Source organism: Saccopteryx leptura, chromosome 2 (assembly GCF_036850995.1).
Source record: "Saccopteryx leptura isolate mSacLep1 chromosome 2, mSacLep1_pri_phased_curated, whole genome shotgun sequence".
Taxonomy (NCBI): domain Eukaryota; kingdom Metazoa; phylum Chordata; class Mammalia; order Chiroptera; family Emballonuridae; genus Saccopteryx; species Saccopteryx leptura.
In genome coordinates, this window is record NC_089504.1 from 308,008,793 (window position 1) to 308,033,273 (window position 24,481).

Below are 24,481 nucleotides of genomic sequence, written 5' to 3' on the forward strand. Positions count from 1 at the left end.
ATTACAAAGGTACATTTCACCAGTCTCTGAGCACTTTGCCAAAAGCGCAAAATGTCCTCAGCCTTCCTTTTAGCCATGGGAAAAGCTTCTTGGGGCAGGGGAAGGACCTCTAGCAAAACCACCCCCCCACCCCTATCAGGGTATTTCATATTGTCCAAAATCCGTAAGTCCATCCAACAAAGGAGCCAGTGCCCACTCCCGTCATAGTCCAGGAAATCAGTCTATGCACATGGGGCGTCAGCCACCCCCCTCATTCCTGCCATCCTGGCCGGTCTTACTCTGTTCCAAAGAGGAGCACATGGCAATGGCAGTCAGCATTTTCATCTCTGCTCCAGAGAGCATGATGGTGTCCACCCCTATGTCCCAAAATCGCAGACCTACCAGGAACATAGTAAGTATTTCTTGCTGCGGGACTCTCACCTTCTGGAGACTGTGGATCACCACTCCAGCCCAATTCTCCTCATCCTCCAAAGAGGAACTGAAAACATCAGCTCCTGCTGCCAGCCTTGCAGTCCAGGCCTCAGCCCCAGCCTCAGCCTTGGCCTCCCCCTACTGCTGGCTTTCCACAACGTCCAGGGCAATCTCCAACTCACGAACCTGTGATTCCTTCTCCAGCATCTGCTCCATTTCCAAATGAATCTCACGAACCTGGTTGGCCTCCTCCGGTGCTTGCTTCATTCAGCTCCAGGGTTGGCATCTCTTTCTCTCATGTTTGCTCCAGTTCCTTCCACTGCTCGGTTTGCAGGTCCTGGGCAGCCTCTTCCACAGAGCTCTCGGTTTCCTCATGCACGGCTGTAAAAGTCAGCCAGCCTACAGTCGGTCTCCAAAGGGACAGCCATGGGGAACCATAACAGCAACCAGTCCTCTACCATGCACATCAAAGGTTCCGGCTCCATACTGATCTCCGAATCCTGCCACAGACGACGCCAAAATTATGGCCTGGAGCCACCATTGTGGCCGTTCACATGCAAGTTTGCATTAGATTCAGACAGACAGTAATGAAACAATGGAGCCAAGAACTGATGGACCATCATCTTTAATCTCAGCTTGCACCTGGCAGGCAAGTGAAAACATACACTGGGCTCCAAAACCCACTCATTCAGCGCTCACAAAGCTACTGACTTATCCAAGTTTCCTAGAATCAAAGGTTTCTAGCTCACCAGCCTTATTCACCTCTGTTCCCCATCTCCTCCTCTGCACAAACTGGCTTCTCCTTCAACACTCCGCCATCTTGGATGCTTCTCCTGGCCTCCTCCACGTGGCCTCTCGCTGCTCTCCTCTCTGCTCTCTCCTGTAATGCTAATCTCAGGAACCGAGAGCGCAAGCTCTCAGTCTGCCCCACTTTATAGTGCAGAATTCAAACCCTTTAATCCAATATACAAAATAGGGAACTCTCTAATACAAAGTCACTTATCTGAGGCATGATGGGATTGCACCACCCCACATCAAAAAGGGTGGGAAAGGCTTAGTCCTAAAACTAAGCCTTAGGACAGGTCCCCAAACTATGGCCCGCAGGCCGCATGTGGCCCCCTAAGGCCATTTATCCAGCCCTCCGCACTTTCGGAAGGGGGGGCACCTCTTTCATTGGAGGTTAGTGAGAGGGTGCATCCTGTGCTCCTGGAATATTCTATGTGGCGGCACCGCAAAGCGTGGCGTCGCTCACATACAGTACTACTTCCGGTGACGCGGGACACACTTGTCACGGCTCCAGAAGTGCGTCATATCACTTGTTACGGCTAGCATTGACAAATATGGAACCGGACATTGACCATCTCATTAGCCAAAAGCAGGCCCATAGTTCCCATTGAAATACTGGTCAGTTTGTTGATTTAAATTTACTTGTTCTTTATTTTAAATATTGTATTTGTTCCCATTTTGTTTTTTTTACTTTAAAATAAGATATGTGCAGTGTGCATAGGGATTTGTTTATAGTTTTTTTATAATCCGGCCCTCCAGTGGTCTGAGGGACAGTGAACTGCCCCCCTGTGTAAAAAGTTTGGGGACCCCTGCCTTAGGCTGTAAGAATCCTGCCTGCTTACAGGCTGTTCCCCACACCCAATGCAAACTATAAGTGAGCAAACATATATATCATATTTACAAACTTATTTGACCAACACTGTGGAACTGGTGAGCAGTTAGAAAATTTTACTACTAACAGAGATACAAAAGTGGGCAGTAGGTATAAAAAGGTTGACTACCCCTGGTCTAGGGGATTTACAAAAAATGTTAAAACTTTTAAGGTAATACAATCAAAGACATTCATAAACCTTTTAGTGTCTATCTCTCCTCCTTTGCCTAGAGGTACCCGTTAATCTCAGTATTCCAGAAAAGGAAGGAGAGCTAAGATCAGTGTAGAGTGGTATGTAAATTTTGCCTCTTTTTGAAAGGGAAAGGGAGTTCTTCAGATAACCTTAATTCTTTCAGAGAATTTAAAACCAAATGACCTTAGTCATTCTTGTAAGTCAGGAAATTTCTGTATCCTTTTCCCTCAATTTTGCAAAGAAAGGACAGGACAGAAAGCCTGACTTTTCCTCTTTAAAATGGCATTGCCAATACTAAGTTTTATAATTCTCTGGCACCTTACCACATGTAGGGCCCCTTCCTCATTTTGCTTCTGGGTGAAAATTGGAACATAGTTGTGAATCTTAAACCTCTACAGTATACTATACAAATATGTGATTTTTTTGAAAAGCTATAATAGTATTGTAAGGTGTGGCAAAGGGGGAAGGTCATGTGAGGAACCAGATGGGAACTTGGCTAGAGCCACCCATACCCATGCACGCCAAAAGAAACTTCCCAGAAGTTTTTGGAAAAAGAGCTACTGTCCTAGATGAGACCCTTTAAATACCCCCCACGCGGATTACCCCATGTGATTTCCCTGGCCTCTGTCCCAGGGACCAGAGAATCTCGTCAGGAGGGATGCACTGTACTAAATAAAGCTTTTGCTGTTCCACACTTAGTGGCTACGCCCCTACCTTCTTCCTTGGCGGGAAAAAATACCTTACAAGTATATACTCTTTAATTCTCTCTAGTTGGAAATATTGAAAGTTGACTTGTGTTGGGCAGATAAAATATATTATGCTCACTTTGTTAAAGATGGTGCTGCCCACGTGAAAGCCAGTCGCCCAGGTGATAATATTAGTTGCTCTTCTTGCTTGGGATGGGCGTGATTATGTTAATATGTGTTGGGGGAGGGCTTTCGCTCCAAAAGTTTTTAAAAGGAAGAGCATGTTGTTCCAAGAGAAGAGTGATTACGTTCTAGGAGGAGCCCGTGCTGGTGGAGGAGAGGAGAGGAGAGGCAGCCAAGATGGCGGAGTGCTGAGGGAGAAGCCAGTTTGTGCAGAGAGAAGGAGATGGGGAATAGAGGTGAATAAGGCTGGTGAGCTAGAAACCTTTGATTCTAGGAAACTTGGATAAGTCAATAGCTTTGTAAGCACTGAATGAGTGGGTTTTGGAGCCCTGTGTGGGTTTTTACTTGCCCACTGGTTGCAAGCTAGGATTAAAGACATGGGCGCACCAGTTTTTGGCTCCATTGTTTCATTACCGTCTGTCTGAATCTAATGTGAACCTGCATGGGCCAGGCAACTGTGATGGTGGCTGTGGCTACTGGCTTTACAACTTGAATATTTGGCATTTTGAATTACAGGTGTTTATTGTATGCTTTTTGTGTATGTCTCTTTTAGTTTTATGTTACATATACATTTGTTATTTATTAAAAAATAGCCTGGCCTGTGGTGGTGCAGTGGATAAAGCATTTATCTGGAACACTGAGGTTGCTAGTTCGAAACCCTGGGCTTGCCCGGTCAAAGTACATATGGAAGTTGATGCTCCTTGCCCCCCCTTCTCTCTCTCTCTCCTCTCTTAAATGGATAAAGTCTTACAACAATAGATTGTAATTCCATTGACCACAAGTACCCATTCTTGTATTGGTGTTACTCCAGTGGAGTGTTCAAAAGTAATGAGCTCTATTATAATCCATGGATTGTGTATCATTATTGATTGATGTGTAGGAGGATTCTACACGATAATTTGAATTACGTGAAGGTTTTCATAGAATTGTAGGATGTTAACTTGTTTCATAGAGTTGTTCAGTGAAGCTGCACTGCACTGATAAGAGCCTCTTAAGAGCCAGGAGAAACCTGAGACCAAAGAATTCAACCTTTTCCTTTACACTGCAGATAAAGCAGTCAACGCCCTGTGAGATTATGTGTTTATGGTTATCCAGCCAATTAGTGGCCAGGCTCCATGGTCTTATGATTCTAGTTGAAATTGATCTCTTCTACATCTATTTTATCACATTTTAAAAAAGGGCACAGGTTTTAGTTGGTTGTTTGTAACTACAAAAGGGAAAATGTTCTAGAGTTGAATTCTACATTCTTTTAAAACTCAGGGTTTGAGCATGTTTAAGCAAACAAAGATTTTTAATTTGCTGACTTGACTTGAACCCTAGGTGTCTAATAAATAATGTTCTCATATTGAATTTTAATAGTTTCTTTCTGACATTTAATTGGTCATATATATACATATATATGTATATACATATATATACATGTATATACATATATATACGTATATATATGTATCTATATATAATATGTAGTACATTTTAAAATATGCCAAATAGAGACATATAACTTGGAAAAACTTACATGGTTGTCCATATTTCAGTTGTCCATGTATTTCACTATAAATTTTTATAGTCCTACTAGAAGAATTTAATTTAGTCTAAGAGACATTAATGTGCTTCATTTTATTACCTTCAGTTTTCATTCTGTACTGACATTTTAAAATTAAATTAATTCTGATGGAAATAGGAAGCCAATTTGGTCCTCAACCCATCACCCTTATCAATTCTTCTTGACCATTTCTTAGCTATTATTTGCATTTAGTATTTTGAATATATTTTAAAATGGTAGACATTTAATTTAATCATAGTAGATTAATCTTTATTATTGAATACCATGATTTCTGTACTGACTTATGTCTTCTATAACATCTTTTCTTTGCTTGTCACTTTTTAATTTTTTCAGGCAATGATAAAAATGTTAAAAATCAGTCATGGGGTACCTAAAAGGGAATTGTGGTCTTGCTCTTCTGGTTGCCAGAAACAGAGCCTCCTGGCAACTGAACTAACAAGCCATCAATTCTATTCTCTGTTGTTCCCTGGAGTCTCTTTATGTCTGCTACATTCTTTTCTTATTTTCCTGTATTCTTTTTCTTGTATTTCTTACTCTTACTCTGTATATCTTTTCTCTGTTTCATTTCATCTGTTTATGTATACGTTTCTGCGTTATATTTTTATTTTTAAACTGGCTTTATCAGGTCACCAGTCAGCCTAGATTAGCTGACACTGAGATACTTGTAAAGGAAAATCACAGGTACAGAAAACATCACTGCTTATGATTGCTCCACAGCAGAGGTTGGAGATGGGGTGTTTCTCTTTTTAGAACCAGGTATAGTAAGCTAGTATTGAGACTGACGCATGTAGTATGAGAAGTTAATGTCTTTTGCTTAGTCCTCAGAATTAGAAGGAAAAGCTGTACCAGTAGTGATGGTGTGTTTTATAGGTCTTTGAGAAGTCTACAAGGAAGGATAACAAGGAACTTGTTCTATAGAATGCTACCTACCATAGTGGCTCTGTTACTATTGATGAAGGGTGAATGTTAATAGTCATTGCCCTAAACTAGTTTTTCATGTCTTGCAAGAGAGTGCTTTACTATTGTTTTTATTTAAGACATACAAGTTATATTAACATCATGGTTTGAACTCTAATATTAAATTATTATTTTCACACAGGTAATATTTTTGCTTTAAATTCCCCCTAATTTTACAAAGTTTGCATCTGCCTTTTATATTTTTTACTTTTCATGGGTCACTTTGTTATTATATTAGTGATATTTCTACTTTTTATCTAATCCAAAGGATATCCTATTGTGTTATTTTAGGTTTTTTCAATTGTTTGAAATGTTACCTTTTTCATATTTAAAATCTTCCATATATTAGACATTTTCTACTTCTTTTTCTCTTTAATTTTCTCTTGTACAAGTTCCAGATATTATATAACTTGATATTAATTTTAGCATCTGGTAGATTATTCTTCTCTTTGCATATTTATGATGACTTATTCTTTTAATTAATTATTATACTTTTCTTTATTTCAGGAATATTTTAGTGGATAAACCAAATGACCAATCTTCAAGGTGGTCTTCGGAGAGCAACTATCCTCCCCAGGTAAGATAATGTGTAGTTTCTGATACCATTTAGAAATCAAAATTCAAGTAGGTCCTTAATTGACATTTATATGGTATTCATTAATAGTTTATTTAGTATTTTAAACTCTGAGGTAAATTTTTATTTCCTCTTTAAATTTTGGAAGAATTTTTATTTCATAGGCAAATGCAATATGGGATTTGATAAAACAGACTTTTACTTTTACTAGACAGTTTAAAATCTAACATAGTTTTCCTGGATTACTAATGGTGCAGAACTAGGTTTCTTGATTTCTTTTGAGGAAAATGTTAACTAAAAAGAACTGGCTAAGGTGAGGTTACTGTTCTCAGCAGTAACTGACTGGGCTACTGATCTGAGCAGAGGCTGTGACTTCCCACTGAAACTCAGGTCATTCTTTCTATATTTAAGGGCATGTTAGCAGGTCGAACTTGGCTTCAGTGACTCAGTGACTACCTTGTAGGAAAAACAAACTTACTATTTCCCCATGTATAAGATGTACAATTTTTTGAAAATTTTGGTGTTTAAAAACTGAGTGCTTCTTATACAGTGGTTGTAGATTGTTTTTACTTGCATTTCCTGCTTGAAGAGTTGTATAAATTTTATGATGAATGAAACTTGAGTTCAATAACTTTATGTAATACATTTTGTATTTCAAATTTTGGGCCCCAAAATTAAGGTGCATCTTATACATGGGAAATATGATAATATATATAGTTTGTTATTTTGCTAAAGTTGTATATTTCGGTGACATTAGGACCATGAGCTAAATTTTTTCCTTGACAAGTGCTGTCTGAACTCATCTGAATTTAAAGGTAAGTATTCTTTCAGTTACACATTGTCAGAATTTTTTTTTTTTTTGTATTTTTCTGAAATGAGAAGCGAGGAGGCAGAGACAGACTCCAACATGTGCCTGACTAGGATCCACCCAGGATGCCCACCAGGGGGTGATGCTCTGCCCATCTGGAGTGTTGCTCAGTTGCAACTGGAGCCATTCTAGTGCCTGAGGCGGAAGCCATGGAGCCATCCTTAGTGCCCGGGCCAACTTTGCTCCAGTGGAGCCTTGACTGCAGGAGGAGAAGAGACAGAGAAAAAGGAGAGGGGGAAGGGTGGATGGAGAAGCAGATGGGCGCTTCTCCTGTGTGCCCTGACTGGGAATCAAACCCGGGACATCCACATGCTGGGCCGATGCTTTACCACTCAGCCAACCGGCCAGGGCCATTGTCAGAATTAACACTTATTTTGTTTATATCCTTGAGGAAAACTTAATGTTCTGATATCTGATAGGTAAAGCAGCTAGATAAATAAAACTTACTTTATTTTTTTACTCTAGTGTCATTCTTTGAAACCTAGTCTCTGTTCATTTTTTTTTTCTTTTGTATTGATTATTTACTGTTTGCATACATTTTGAATCACTTGATGTTTCATTGCAAAATATATGTCCTAAGACTATACACAGCCTTTATGTACAATGTAAAGAATAAGAAAACAAGTACCTAATTTACTCATCAACCAATTTAGAAATGGAAATTGACCATATTTTGAAGTCCCTCCCAGTAGCCCCATCTAATATCTGTCCTCTAACTCCATTCTAGTAACTATTCCTTCATATTTTGTTAAGCATTTTCTTAAAGTACTGTATATGTTTATAAATACCGTATAAATTAAGCTTTGTCTGGATTTTACTTTGCATAAATATAATATGAATCACTCATTACACTGGGGAACAAAATTTTTGTTGCATCCACAAAACACTTGTTCTTACCTCATTCCAGTGTGCTGATCTCAAATCTGACATTAGTTTTTCTCTTTAAGCTACAGTGTTTTTGCAATTCAAGATTTTTGGTTTTCATCTTATTGTAAAATTTTCAACATTTAGTTTAACAAAACGAAGTAGAATGTCTTCTTGGGCATCATCCTTGTGAAAATATAATAATTTATATAATGCAGTAAATACACTAATACACTAAAAGATGTGATTGCATCAGAATTTGTCTACAATTTCAAAATAGAACATATTAAAACATCTATTTTAATCATAAAATTTGTGCAAAACTTATTTAAATTCTATTCAGGCAAAAATGTGCATTTGTAGCTGTTGTGTTTGTGTACTTGTTGAGGACAATCTCATTTGATGCTCCAGCAATAGCCTGCTCATCACTTACAGTTCCAAGATTCTCGTGAAACTTATCAAGGTGACTGTTCAGGAAGTGAATCTTAACGCTCATGTTATATCCAATGTCGCAGAAAGCCAACAGCATTCTTTGAACCAGAAGTTCATAGTTTTCTGCTTTTTTGTTACCAAGGAAGTTCTTTCTAACTGCCACAAAAGACTGCCATGCTGCTTTCTCCTCCTTATTCATCTTACTGGCAAGTTCTTCATCATGTATGAGGGTTCGAATTTGAGGTCCATCAAATACACCTGCTTTTATCTTCTCGAAAGACAGGCAGGAAAAGCAGAAATAATATGTTGAAAGCATTCATTTTCTCTATTCATAAAGTCTGAACAAACTGCTTCATTAAGCCAAGTTTGATGTGAAGTGGGGGAAAATGATCCTGTCTCGATTAACTACAGGTTCATTCACAATATTTTGCATCCCTACTTCCAGAGCTTCACATTTTGGCCACTCCTTCTGTGTCCAGTGTTTCTCCCGAGCTCGGCTGTCCCACTAATACAGAAAGCAAGGATACTTCATGAAACCTCTCTGTTGTCCTAGCAGGAAATTTACCATTTTAAGATCCACATAAATGGGGAGGGGCACAAAGAAAACCAGATAGAAGGTGATGGAAGACAATGTGAGGGGTATACAGCATAATCAGATGTCAAAATCTGGAGATGTTTTCTCTCAACATATGTACCCTGATTTATCAATGTCACTGTGTTAAATTTAATTTAAAAAAAAAAGATCCACATAAATGATCCAGTCATGCTCCTCATACTTTAGAAAGTTGAGGACAATTTTTATGTCATTCTTACTAAGTCATTCAATTCGGGTTGGCTAAACTGCTGAGGGGTTAATGACTGCTTGGCATCAGAAAAAGACTCTTCTGATTCTACAACCATTTCCTCATGCATCTTATCAAAATACACTTGATCACCATGTTCACTTTCTTTGTCCTTAGAAGAAATAAAACCATTAAAAACGAACCGGGAGTATCTCAGAGTATGGGATAGGTCGTATTGCTGAAGGAATATTAGGATATGTGATCATATGCCGTTTTTTCTTGCTGATGCCCTTTGTATGGATCAGACAGAAATAACAGTCACTGCTGTGGTCCTTAGGTTCACGCCAAACCATGGGAATACTAAAAGGCATTCCTTTGCATTTTCCTTTTGTCCAATCACGAAGCATTTCCTCACAATTATGACACACAATATGAGGAGCCCAATTCTTATCTTGATCACCAAGGGGAACTTGAAAATAGGCAATATATGCACGTGTCACAAATGATGAAATACTGCGCCTTTGATGTTAAAGTTTGTAACAGCCACGTATATAACAGAAGGTGTCAGGACTATTCTTACATTTACGCCTACTCAAAGAAGCCATGATTCAATCTTAAAACAAAATAAGGGTGTTTTTATCAGATAATAATTTTTTACATTAAAAAAAAACTACAATTATGTAAAAGTGATGTTTGTAAAACATTAATTGCCTTGTAGTTATGTTCAATCCAAGAGCTGTTGCCTTTGAATTTAAAAACCAATGCATGCCATTAACTGGAACAAAAAGAAATTAAAATTGCATAAAAACTAGAGCATGCACCAAGAAACAAATTTCAGGTTTGGAATTAGCGATGCAGAAATATATAGAAACAGTTCTAAAACCTCATGCAACAGAAAATGAAAAAAAATTGTTCCCCAGTGTTATTAATCTTTTGTGACTTGCATTTTTTTTTGCTTACCATTATATTTATTAATGTTGCTGAATATAATTGGAGTTTGTTAATTTTCACCTCTGCTTAGTATTCCATCCAGTAGGTGAATATGCCAAAATGTATTTATCTACTTAGTAGTTCATAGTTTTTTTTTTAACAGGGTTTTGCTATTATAAACAGGTTGCTGTGAACATTCTTGTATGTTAGTGAGAAACACATAGAAGAGTTTCTTAAGGTATATACTTTTGAGTGGAATTGCTGGATCATGGGGTATATGTATGTACAGCTTTTATCAGGCAGTGCAAAACTGCTTCACAAAATGGCTATTAGTTTATACTGTTGTTGGCAATGTGTGGACGGACGTTCCTGTGTACTGTGTTCTCCACATCTTTCTGCGGCTCATTCTTAGATTTTGCCAATCTGGTGGATCTTTCGTTTTAACTCACAGAATTAGGCTCCTGTGAGCCTTTGGTCACAACATTTTCATCAGCTGGTCAGTACATTACCTTACTTTATGTATGTTTCTGTTTAACGACACTTTATATGTATTCTTTATTCATTAGCATTGAACTTGTAGATAACAGCATGCCTGAACTAAGCTTATCTAACACATACTTTCTCTGTAAGGCACATCACACAGGCTTCTTGTATCTAGAAACACTAGATAGCACTTCAGTACTATATTTGGGGATCAATTTAGACAGTGAAATCACTAACAGAAAGCCCAAACTTATAAAAAATGTGGCACTAAATAGATCCTGAAAAGGACACTTGTTTTTATTATGAGAGCTAAAATAAGTTACAGGCTAAAATAAGTTTGACCTCAACTGGAAGAGTGAATCAGGAGACTCAAATGTTTTGCTGTTATCTGTGGATTAGAGAATGACTGAAAGTTCTGTGAGTATTGATTTTGATGATAAAAATAAATTTTAGCAAGTAAATTCACAAATATGGAGTCCATACATAATGAAGAGTGACTCTACTATAACTAATAATTTAGTGTAACTTGAACAGGTTTGAAAATCAGAGGACTCTGAAAAATCAAAATTATCATGATGAAATTTTAGGTCTTGAGAGCCTTTTCTAAAATCTACTTTGGATGTAATGTTCTATTTGTTAATTATTTCTTCAGGTTTCAGCAACTGGGCACAACTTTGTGCATGGGCGGGGCGTAGCTATAAAAGATAGGCACATTAACAGCAAGCTGACAACTGACCAAGTGTCATGAGGGAGAAGACAGAAAAATCTAAGTAAAAAATGAAAAAGCAAAAACATAACATCTAGGGGGTTGTTAGTGTAAAGATACATACATAATTTATATTTCAGTAGCCTCTAATAAAGTGTTACTAGTAAACTTTCTGCAGTGATGAAAATATTCTACAATCTGCACTGTATGATAAGGTAGCTTCTAGCTACATGTGGCTATTGAGCACTTGAAATGAGGCTAGTACAACTGATGAAAGCAATTTTTATTTTATTAAATTTTAATCAAGTTAGATTAAATAGCCCCTGGTGGCCAGTGGCTGTGTATTAGATTTCACAGATCTAAGGCACACTGTTATTAGGATGTACTGTTTGATGCTCATAGTACTTTACTCTGTCAGTAAGAAATTTTAATTATGTTTAGTAGATGCAGCTAAAGCAGATAAGAAAGTTAATGGTACAGGTTGTGTAGAGAAGGGTGGAAATCAAACTCAAACTCTTAGCTACTCCTTTCTTTGCCCAGAATGAGGAAGGACTTAACGTGTATACATGGATGCTAGGCTGTTTGGAGAGTGGCACCCCAGAATGAGTGAACCCTAAATACCTCTCTGTAATGCTCATGTTGGGGTAGGTAGATATACAGATATTTTTATTTCAATATGTGTCTATTACTTTTTTCAAATGGCAACAACCAAATTGTTAGGACATAAATAATTATTAGGTTGTCTGGATCTAACTGCTTAATAAATTGAGATATTAATATTTCTTTTGGCCTTGGATGCTATATTAGCTATGCATTGCTATGTAACAAATTACCCTAGAGCTCTGCAGTTAACAACAAGCATATATTTTATACTGTCACTGAGGGTCAGGAATCTGAGAGTGACTTAGCTGGGTAGTTCTGGCTCAGGAAAACAAAATAATACCCATGTGTAGTGGAATGTTGGAGTATATTTTCTCTTGGAATATTGTTAGCCATTGGAATAAAATGAACTGGCATAATACCAGCTGACTTGGAGGAATTATCACTGTAAAATGAGAAAAAGCAAGATGTAGAGAAGCACTAAATAATGACTCTTCTTCCCTCACTAATATGTGTGTGTGTATATTTGTGTTTGATGCTAAGAGCTCACAAAAAAGATATGAAAGGCTGTACATCTGGTTGTTGGCTTTGATTATTTAAGAGAGGAGGAGATGAGGGAGGAAAGTAAGAACTAGAACATATAACTGAAATTTATATGGAATTGGAAAGACTGTGAATAGCCAAAGCAATCTTGAGGAAGAAGAGCAATGTTGGAGGTATCACATTCCCTGACTTCAAATTATACTACAAAGCTATAATAATCAAAACAATATGGTGCTGGCACAAAAATAGCCTGATAGATCAATAAAACAGAGTGAAGAGCCTAGAAATAATATGGTCAATTAATTTTTGACAGGAAGCATGAATATACAATGGAGAAGGGACAGTTTCTTCAACAGATGGTGATGGGAAAACTAGACAAATAGATGCAAAAAACTAATGGAAACTGGACTGCTGTCTTACATCGTATACAAAAATAAACTCAAAATGGTTTAAAGATTTAAATGTAAGACCTGAAACCTTATCTATAACTAGAGAAAAACATAGGTAGTAAACTATTTTGACTTTAGTCTTAGTAATATCTTTTTGGATATGTCCCTTGGAGCAAGAGAAATAAAAGCAAAAATAAACAAATGGGACATCATCAAACTAAAATGCTTTTGTAGCACCTGCTGAATGGGAGAATATTTTTGCAAATGTTGTATTTGATAAAGGGTTGATAACCAAAATATGTAAGGAATTCAGTAACAAAAAATAAAGAATGGGCAGAAGACACGAAGATAGACATTTTTCCAAAGAAGACTTACAAATAGCCAACAAAGTTGTTCAGCATCACTAATCATCAGGGAAATGCAAATCAGATCCACCATGAAATATCATCTTGCATCAGTCAAAATAAGTGTTGGCAGGGACATGAAGAAAAGGAAACCCTTGTGCACTATTGATGGGACTGCAAATTAGTGCAGCCACAGTAGAAAAGAGTATGGAGGTTCCTCAAAAATTTAAAAATAAACTACTACACTTCTGGGCATTTATCCAAAGGAAATGAAACCACTACTCTGAAAACATGCACCCCTGTGTTCATTGTAGCATTATTTATAGTAGCCAAGTTATGGAAACAAACCAGGTGGCCCTCAATAGATAGATGTGGTGTATATATACTGTGGAGTATTGTTCAGCAGTAAAAAATATCCATGAAGTCCTGCCATTTGTGACAACATGGGTGAACCTACTCATTTAGAGAAAGACAAATACTGCATGATTTTACTTATATGTGGAATTAAAAAAGATCAAAACAAAAGAACAACAACAAAACACAAACAGACTCATTGAAACAAAGAACAAACTGGTAGTTGCCAGAGGGGAGGGGCTGGAGAGATGGGCAAAGGGTGCAGGGGAATATACTTAATAATACAGTGTGTCTGTAAAGTCACGGTGCACTTTTGACCGGTCACAGGAAAGCAACAAAAGACAATAGAAATGTGAAATCTGCACCAAATAAAAGGAAAACCCTCCCAGTTTCTGTAGGATGATGTGGCAGCATGTGCGCATGCGCAGATGCTGATGTAACACTGTGTATACAGTGGAGCAGCCCACGGCCATGCCAGTCGAGATGTGGACGGTACAGAGGAAAGTTCAATGTGTTCTGTGGCTTACTAAATTCGAATCCATGACCAAAGTGCAACGTGAATATTGGCGTGTTTATAACGAAGCGCCACCACATAGGAATAATATTACTCAGTGGGATAAGCAGTTGAAGAAAACTGGCAGTTTGGTGGAGAAACCCTGTTCTGGTAGGCCATCAGTCAGTGACGAGTCTGTAGAGCAGGGGTCCCCAAACTACGGCCCACAGGCCGCATGCGGCCCCCTGAGGCCATTTATCCAGCCCCCGCCACTCTTCCAGAAGGAGCACCTCTTTCATTGGTGGTCAGTGAGAGGAGCATAGTTCCCATTGAAATACTGGTCAGTTTGTTGATTTGAATTTACTTGTTCTTTATTTTAAATATTGTATTTGTTCCTGTTTTGTTTTTTTTACTTTAAAATAAGATATGTGCAGTGTGCATAGGGATTTGTTCATAGTTTTTTTTTTATAGTCCGGCCCTCCAATGGTCTGAGGGACAGTGAACTGGCCCCCTGTGTAAAAAGTTTGGGGACCCCTGCTGTAAAGGCTATACGGGCTAGCTACCTAAGGAGCCCTAAAAAATCTGTGTGTGAGCCCACATCGAACTGCACTGAATAGGTATGAAACTGGGAGAGTTTTCCTTTTATTTGGTGCAGATTTCACATTTCTGTCTTTTGTTGCTTTCCTGTGACCGGTCAAAAGTGCACCATGACTTTACGGACACACTGTATATAGTTTGATAATTTTGCGTGGTTACTAGACTTAATGTAATTATTACATTGTAAGATATATAAATGTTGAATTATTTTGTACACCTAAAACTAATGTAATATTGTATGTCAACTATACTTTACTATTTTTTTTTTTTTTGTATTTTTCTGAAGTTGGAAACGGGGAGGCAGTCAGACAGACTCCTGCATGCGCCCGAACGGGATCCATCCAGCATGCCCACCAGGGAGCGATGCTCTGCCCATCTGGGGTGTTGCTCTGCTGCAACCAGAGCCATTCCAGCACCTGAGGCAGAGGCCATAGAGCCATCTTCAGCCCCCGGGCCAACCTTGCTCCAGTGGAGCCCTGGCTGCGGGAGGGGAAGAGAGAGACAGAGAGGAAGGAGAGGGGGAGGGGTGGAGAAGCAGATGGGCGCTTCTCCTGTGTGCCCTGGCCAGAAATCGAACCCGGGACTACTGCACGCCAGGCCGACGTTCTACCACTGAGCCAACCGCCAGGGCTATACTTTATTTTTTAATTTTAAAATATTTGTTATTTTTAAAATTGAATTTATTGAGTACAGGTTCAGGTGTGAAACTCAACGAAACATTCTTGCACTGTGTCTGCCAACTATACTTTAATGATAAAGAAATTTTAGTAGCTATTTACAATGTACACAGTATATAAATCTAAACAGTTGTTACTGTGTAGTGGTTAAAGCTTTGTCTTTGGAGGCAGTGAATCAGGAATGCTTTTAGCTTCAAATAACATAAGGTCCTATTACAGTGGGTTGAACAAATAGCCACCCCACCTGTTTCCTACCCCTCACTCCCCACCCGGAGAAAAGTAGAGTTAGGCGCTGCTGGTGAAAGTTGAGTGGCTTACAGATGCTCTTGATCTTTTTCTTTATTGTTGCATAGTGGTTGTTAAAGCTGTAACTTTAGATAGCAGAGAGGTAGCATTTGTTTCAGAAAGCAAAACTTATCTCACAGCAAACTTCTTTTTACATTTCATTGACCAGAATTCTGTCATATATTTACCCTTGGCTGAAAGATAGCTAGTAAGAACTGGGCTGAGAATGGAGATTGGGCCCGCCAACCAATGGTGTCAACAAGAGTCAGATTGATTTGTAATCTCAGCTCTGTCATTTATTCGCTGTGTAACTATAGTCAAGTTATTTAGCCTTTCCAAGCCAGAATTTCTTTATCTGAAATGAGGATGAAGAAGATAATTACTGATATTAAAATACTACTTCTGTTCCTCCTACTCCGATTAAAATGAGATAATGCATATAAAAATCTGAGCAATGTGACAGACAAAAGACTTACTGCTCACAAAATATTAGCTTTGATCATATCATCATTCATGTCACCACCAATTTAATTCTTTTATTTTTACGGAGGTGAAATTCATGCAACATAAAATTAATCATTTTAAAGTGTACATTTCAGGGGCATTTAGTACATTCACAATGTGTGCAACTCTCACTTCTGTCCTGTTCCAAAATATTTTTATCACTTTGCAAGGAAACCTGGTATGAGCTAAGCACTCTCCTTTTCCCCTTACTCCAGCTCTTGCCAACCGCTAGTCTTTCTCCCTCAATGGATTTATCTGTTCTGAATATTTCATGTAAATGGAATCGTACAGTATATGACCTTTGTGTCTTGACTTGTTTCACTTCGCATGTTTTTGAGGTGCAGTGATGTTGCAGCACATATCTGTACTCTATTCCTTTTTATCTCTGAATAATAGAAATACTCCCTTTTGTTCATCTACTCATCAGTTGATGGACATTTGGGTTGTTTGTACCTTTTGGACATTGTGAATAAAGTGCTGCTCTGAACATTCACGTACAGGTGTTTGTTTAAATACCTTTTTTTTCTTTTTATTTACCTAGGAGTAGAACTCCTGGGTCATGTAGTAATTCAGTATTTAACTTTTGAGGAACTGCCAAACTGATGTTCTGCATTGTCTGCAGCATTGTACATTCCCAACAGCAATGTATCAGTTCCAATTTCTTGACATCTTCACCAGTACTTACTATTTTTATATATCATTGCTATAGCCAGTCTAGTTGGTGAGAAATTTTATTGCATTGTGGTTTTGATTTACATTTTCCTGATGACTAATGATGCACATTTTTTCATGTGCGCATGTAGCCATTTGTTTATATTCTTTGTTGAAAGGGCTATTGAGATCCTTTACCTTTGGTTGTCTTTTTTTTTTTTTATGAGATGAGGGAAGGCAAAGACAAGACTACCTCATGTGCCCAGATAAGGATCCATCCAGCAAGCCCACTAGGGGGCAATGCTCTGCCCATCTAGGACCCTTGCTGCTTTGCAACTGGAGGCAGAGGCCAGAGCCATCCTCAGTGCCTGGGGCCAACTTGTTCCAGTTGAGCCATGGCTGCAGGACGGGAGGGGAAGAGAGAGAGAGAGAGAGAATGAATCAAGAGGGAGAGGGATGGAGAAGCAGATGGGCGGCTCTCTTGTGTGCCCTGACTGGAAATTGAACTCGGGACATCCACATGCCTGGCCGACACTCTACCACTGAGCCAACCAGCCAGGGCCTTGGTTGTCTTTTTGTTGTTGAGCTATAAAAATTCTTTATATATTCAAGATATTAAAGTAAACCCTTATTGCCTGACCTGTGGTGGCGCAGTGGATAAAGCATCGACCTGGAATGCTGAGGTCGCTGGTTCAAAACCCTGGGCTTGCCTGGTCAAGGCACATAATGGGGGTTGTTGCTGCCTGCTCCTCTCCTTCTCTGTTTCTCTCTCTCTCTCTAAAAATGAATAAATCTAAAAAAAAAAGTAAATCTTTATTAGATATATTATTTGTAGATATTTCTCTTTAGGTTGTCTTTTTGCTTTCTTGATAATGTTCTTTGATGTATAAAACTTTAATTTTGATGAAGTCCATTTTATTTATATTTTGTTGCTTATACTTTTGGTGTCATATCTAAGAATTCATTGTCAAGCTGAAGATTTACTCATATTTTTATGTTTTATGGTTTTAGCTCTTACATTTAGGTCTTTGATCTTAAAGAATTGATTTTGTATTAATTTGATCTATTTTGAGTTAATTTCTCTGTATGTAGTGAAATAGGACCACCAACTTCATTCTGATCACCTTTATCACCTGTATTACCCATTAATATGAACATGAAGCCACTCCAACAACTATCTGAATCATTTTTCTGAACAGCTTTTCCCCTGTTTATTCAATTAGTGGTAGTTTCTGTCTTAATTTTTATAATTGAAAACATTCTGCATAATGTAAAATATGTTTCCTAATTAACTGATAAAATGACCCCATTTTATTCTGTGTATAATAGGAAAACTTGAGCAACATTATACATATTTATGGTAGGTCTGGGTTTTTTAATTTACAAAATTGGCAGGGGTAGTTAGTAAATATCTTGTTTCTAGGTTTAAAATTTTATCACTGATTTTGAACATTGAATTTGCTGTTGTAGTTGATGAGAATGTAATTGTTACTTTTGCATTCTAATCTTGTTTTACTTGGTTATTCATAGTCATTCCTTTATTATAAAATATTTCACTAGTCCCTTTTTCTTTCTTCAGCTCGAGTGTTCATGATGAGGTATTTTCCTGGGGAAAATGATAGTTATGGTAGCCTTTAAAAGGCTATTGCATACTATATTTAGCTTTAAAAACAATCTACCATTGTGGGTTGGACAGAATAGACCTTACGTGTACTTCTGTTATCTGTCCAAAATTTGAACTTTTAAAATTGTCTCTTTGTTTTAAATAGAGGATATAATTTGGTTGTTTCTTATTTTAGTACTTGGTTCTGAAGCTTGAAAGGCCTGCCATAGTTCAGAATATCACATTTGGAAAATATGAGAAAACGCATGTCTGTAATTTGAAGAAGTTTAAAGTCTTTGGTGGAATGAATGAAGAAAATATGACAGAGCTATTGTCCAGGTGAGTTATGATTATGGGGTGGAAAGCGAGGTCTTCTAAACAGGCTGCAGTCTTAGTTTAGTCTCTTTGTAGCTAAATCTGCATGGTTTGATTTTTTTTCCCCCAAGGGAGAAAAGAATACTTCCACTAATTCTATTTCTAGTGACTTATGTCAATATTTATTTTAATATTGTGTCTTACGTTAGCTCTTTGTTCTTTTTTTTTTTTTTAAAGCCACCAGATACTGGTTAATATTATTACCACATAAGAAAGAATAAAAGTTTTGGTTTTTATCCTCTTATTTTTTAGTCTTGTTTTTGGACTGTAATGACTTCATAAATACTTTCAGCTTTAATCAAATCTTTGCTATAGATATATAGATTCTGTCCAAAACATTGAGATTGGTTGCCCTAATCCAAAAGTAATATTCTGAGAGTTTACTGTAAATTAGAGACAAGAAGTGAAAAGGTGTGTGACGGCACCTAACACAGTGCCTACCACTTGGAAGAGCTCAGTAAATTTGAGTTTTAACAACATAGACCAAACAAGAATGAAAGGGTTAATTTACCAAAAAATCAGACGGCCAGTGGAATGGACAAATAAAACTATGAGGTGTTAGTATATATTTGTGACATGGTATGTCCCATTAGCACAATACTTTATATGAATAAATATTACGTTTATATTGTATTTGATTTAAGTCACGAAAGTCACAAAGTATTTCAGGACATAAGGCAGCCTAAAGATAAGTGACTCCCATACATACTTCTGTCAGCCCTAGTTGTTTAAGTGGGCAGGTGATACAGATTTATTTTTTAGGAGAAAGTGGATGGTATTACACCAAAAGAATAAAGTTGTCTTTGAAAATTTATTAAGCTGTGAAAGGAACATTGATATCTCAGTCAGAATTAAATAACTTAATTCTTTGACAAATTCTAATATATATTTGGCCTTGTGTAAGTAAAGATGTGGATGTCAATTGTTTTTTTAGTATTCTTATTGCTTAAATACTTCATTTTAGTATTCAGTTATACAATAAGGACATTAGATTATCACCCTTTTCCATTTTTTTAAATTAATACTGGACAGTTTTCATTAGTCCTCATATAATTAAAAGAATACAGTAATATTGCAGTTGATGTGAATGAACAGGTTTTGACCTATATTATCATGTTTGGCTACTTTAGTAAATATATTTTTGGCATTGGTTTAAACATTAAGTTAATCTTAAGTATTTAACCTGAGTATGGAGTTAATCTGGGTTTTAGTGCATTTACTAAATTATGAAATCAGATTTGATCATCTTATATTTTTCACAGTGGCTTAAAGAATGATTATAACAAAGAAACATTCACCTTGAAGCATAAAATTGATGAACAAATGTTTCCTTGTCGATTCATTAAAATAGGTAAGGTTTTTAGCATTTTGAAATAGAAATAAATTCTTTATACCATCACTCAGCAAATCACAGCCCAGCTGAATCCTGCAGGTGTCCTGTCTTTTATTAAAATTTTATAGGAACACTGCCGCATGGTTCTTTGCATAATGTCCATGTCAGTTTTTGTACTACAGAGGATGAGTTCCATAGTTGCAAGAGACTACATAGCCCACAAAGCCAAAAATGTTTTATTTCAGTGTTTACAGAAAACGTTTTCTGATCCCTGCTTTATAAATCTATAACTGACAGTTATTTCAAGTAGAACCGTTTCCAAACATTTTCTCATTTGAAAGTTTACTAGAAGATTTTTATGATATGATTTTATTATTTTGTTTTATTGAAGGTTCATCAGTTGTTCTAAAGCTATTAATATTTTAAAATCAAATATTGATGAATTTCCTAAGGCAGTGTATTATATTTTCTACTCTGATCTTTTGTATTTCATTGTTTTAGTGAAATGTTGCTCAAACACATTATTTCATGACCCTAAGTAATTTGGAAAGTAATGTTTAACAAATAAATACTACCTAAGGCAAGTATTTATTTTAGCATGAAAAGTATTTGCAGTGTCTCCTCAAAATTATTATGTTTGTTATTTTATTTTCCTATAGGATTTATTATTTACTCTGTAATATTCTGTATTTTCTTTTGTGCCTTTAATATGCATTATTAGTGTTGTTACTACTACCAAAATTATTGGTAAAATTTGAAATGGTTTGTTCTTCATTCTGCTCATCCTGTACTGTATATATCTGTTCATTCCTAAAATTAATTGCAGTTGACCTTTGAACAAGTTTAAAATGCGTGGGTATACTTTATATATAGAATATTTTTCTATATATATACAGTTGGCCCTATTAAGTCAAATTTTGTTTTCTTAATAAATCTTGCCTATTTTAAAGTTTATTGAGATTAGGTGTTCTTTGCTGTTATAAAGCAGACTTTTTCCATTATATTTTCTAGTGGGTTATTATAGGTAAAGGAAAAGTTGATTTTCAGATATTTACTTTACATACAAACTTATAAAAAGTTTTTTCAGTTGAATCTCTTGAAATTTTTTAGATAGATATCCATATCATCTTCAAATTATAATATTTTTTCCTAATTTGCATTTCCCCCTTATTGTACTAAGGTCTCCCATATTGAATAGTAGAGATATTGGGTCTTTTTGTCTTATTTCTGACCTGAATAGCAGTACTTAATGTTTTTCCATTAGATTTACTTTTTGAGGTTTTTGATACTTAAAAAAAAATAATCTAGGTAAGGAAGTTTTCTTTTTGCCTTTTATTTAAGGTTTTTTTTAAATGACTATCTAAATAAACGAGTAAAGTTTATTGGCATCATTTGAGATAATCAGATTAGTTTCTCTTACTTTATTAACATTGTGAATTACATTAATATAGCTCCCATTATTTAACCACCTTCCATTCCTGGAATGTACTCTATTTGGTTACAGTGAAAACCTGATAATATAATATTTTTGCAATTAAAAAATTTTTTTGGATTTGTATTCATAGCTGAGATTGGCCTTACATCCTTTTTCTTTTGGGTTTGTTTTTAGGATTATGCTACTTTGATAAGCAATTGAACTTTCAATCTTTCTCTGATACAGTTTGAATTATTGTTATTATCTGTTTCTTGTGGTTTTGGTAGAATTTGCCTGCTAAATCATCTAGCCCTGGCTCTTTTTTTGAGGGTTATATAAATAAGCAGTTTGACTTTATCTTACTATGTTCTTATAATTAGAGACCTCATGATGGTGATCGTGTTTCATTTTGCACCTGTTGCCCCAGCACTTAGTTTATAGTGCTGGCCATATAGAAAGTGTTTAGAAAGTTTGTTGAATGAATCCTAATAGGCTTGAATAGTGATTTTACTTTGCTGAAGTTTCATTTTAACTATGTTAATTTTATTTTCTTTTTCCTTCTTTCCTTTTTTTTTTTTTCCTCCTCAAAGTTCCACTTTTATCCTGGGGACCCAGCTTTAACTTTAGCATTTGGTATGTTGAACTTAGTGGCATTGATGATCCTGATGTAGTACAACCTTGTCTCAACTGGTATAGCAAGGTAGGACTGTATTTTTACATCATGATATGTTTTAAATGCCTATAAAGATACAATTGTGTCAATCTCTTATGAGAATAGTGATAGTTAATATGATCAATCAACTAATTTTATTAAGCATTCATATTCTGCCAGCTTCTGAGCAATCCTTATAACTTATTAAATTATTATCACTCTATGAGATAGATACATTATTATCCATATTTTACAGACAATGAAAGGGTATACTGTCCAGCTAAGTATTTTGCCTAAGGTCACACAGTTAGAAAATGTTCAGACCAGTATTTAGGCTCAGGCAGTCTGGCTCCAGAGTCTGCCCTTGTATTATACCCATCTGGCCCTGAATTTTGTTTTTAACCTATGTTGATTGGTGGGGTAGCTTTGGTTCTTAATTGCTTTTATAATATATTCCTTCTTTGTGTTGAGTAAAATAGGAATTTTAAATTTTTCCTTTTAAAGAATTTGAAATAGTTTTTATAAATATTATGATCTTGTGCTTACAGGGAAAATATAAAGCATATTTAACAATTTTATTCATAGGTCATTTTATACAATAGATAAACCTGAGAAATGTGAGTTTAAATTATTGAGAAATAGGCCTTCTGTTTTTTTGTTTTTTTTTAATATTCTTTATGCTTCATTATTATTTTTAATGTATATTTGACTCTTGGCTAATTTAAGGGATGTTATCAGAGAGGTGATAAAGTTTTAGTCTAATCACTAGTTCCTTATATTTTTATTTGCAAGTTAAGGTGATTTACTTATCAGAGGCTGGGAAACTATATAGATTTTTTTTTGGTTTGGAATTTCAGCTCTATTTTGGTCAGTTTAATTGAGGAATTCTTGCCTAATTTATTCTTGACATTTAATTATATTCAATTTAAAATATTGTCTCTATTTTTCATATGTTTTTGGATTTTATGTAGTATTGTAAGTTCTTTCAACGTAAAGAACTTATTTTTAAGCATTAAAAATTACCTTTACAGCATAATTCACAAAACAGATAGTATATATTTAAAGTCTTCTAAATGTAGTTCTTTAAATAAAAAAGATTTAGCTCTTTTGATAATTGAATAACATTTTTCCTTTAGCCTATGATGTGAGTGTGTTTTCTTTAATATGCTCACAAGAATCTCTTGATATTGCAGGAAGTTGCAAATTTCACATCTTTCCTCAAAAAGATGTGGAGAGGCCTGACCTGTGGTGGCGCAGTGGATAAAGCATCGACCTGGAACGCTGAGGTCGCTGGTTCAAAACCCTGGGCTTGCCTGGTCAAGGCACATATGGGAGTTGATGCTTCCTGCTCCTCCCTTCTCTCTCTCCTCTCTAAAATGAATAAATAAATAAAGTCTTTAAAAAAAATGTTGGAGAGATTATATTTGGGAATTTAAAATTATTCAGCCACATTAACTACTCTGAACCTCTAGAAATTAAAGTTAAAGCCTCACTCTCTTCGAGATTCAATCCTTTTTTGAGGCATTAAAATTGTGTTTTTTCATATATCTTCTACTATATGTATCTAATATACCACCTGATAGAAAATTTAAAATGGGGATGTGATTCAGACTCCTAAAGTCAACACAATAAAAAGATATTACTGTTTAATATGGTTGTGAATAGTCATAAGTCTGTCTTTACAGACCAAGAGTAAGAAACTAATAACATAAAATTAATTTGGATATAGAATCATTCTTTTGTTTGATGATGGCGAATCTTAGTTAACTGCAGTGCTTAAGGACAAGTGTTTTTATAACTTTTTATTAATAAAAAAGTCAGCTAACTGATATTTTTTTCTTGTAAAGCTTCCTAAAAGGTAGCAACTTATTTTCCAGCCTTATTAGAAGATATTGCTTACAAGTAAATCATATTTTTGTTTGGTTTTCATGCATTGCTTCTATATCATTATTTTTGTTAATTTTTATTTAGAAAATTTGGAAACCTCAAAACATATTCTTGAATTTACTATTATTTAACATTCCTTATATGAGCTTGTATTTTTGGCATTCATCCTCCATCCTCATAGGGGAAAGATTTAGTAAATTAGACATTATCCTTTTTTGGGACTCTAGTTAATTGAGAATTTTACTTACAGCTCTTAAACAGATGAGGTAGCCCAGGGTTAGAAAAGATTATAAAATTTAAATATAGTATCTTTCTGATGATTTTGAGTCATGAAACCTGTTTGTGAACTTAAAAATACATAAATATTTGATAACATTTGTCATTCAAATAATAACACTAAGAATCAAGAACGAAAAGCATAAATAATTTATTTGTATTATTTAATGGTTTCTGTGCTTTCAGTACCAACATTGTATTCTGATTAGTA

The 24,481-nt window shown here is 35.9% G+C and overlaps 1 protein-coding gene across 5 annotated transcripts in view; it reads left to right on the plus strand.

Moving 5' to 3' along the window:
* MKLN1 (muskelin 1) overlaps positions 1–24,481 on the plus strand; it is a 324,611-nt gene that overhangs the window by 206,913 nt on the left and 93,217 nt on the right. For all 5 annotated transcript variants that reach the window (XM_066362718.1, XM_066362717.1, XM_066362716.1 and 2 more), the window contains 4 exons: positions 6,162–6,231; positions 18,530–18,672; positions 19,971–20,059; positions 22,046–22,155. In XM_066362718.1, coding sequence (XP_066218815.1) covers positions 6,162–6,231; positions 18,530–18,672; positions 19,971–20,059; positions 22,046–22,155 — 412 coding nt within the window. The remainder of the gene's footprint in view (positions 1–6,161; positions 6,232–18,529; positions 18,673–19,970; positions 20,060–22,045; positions 22,156–24,481) is intronic.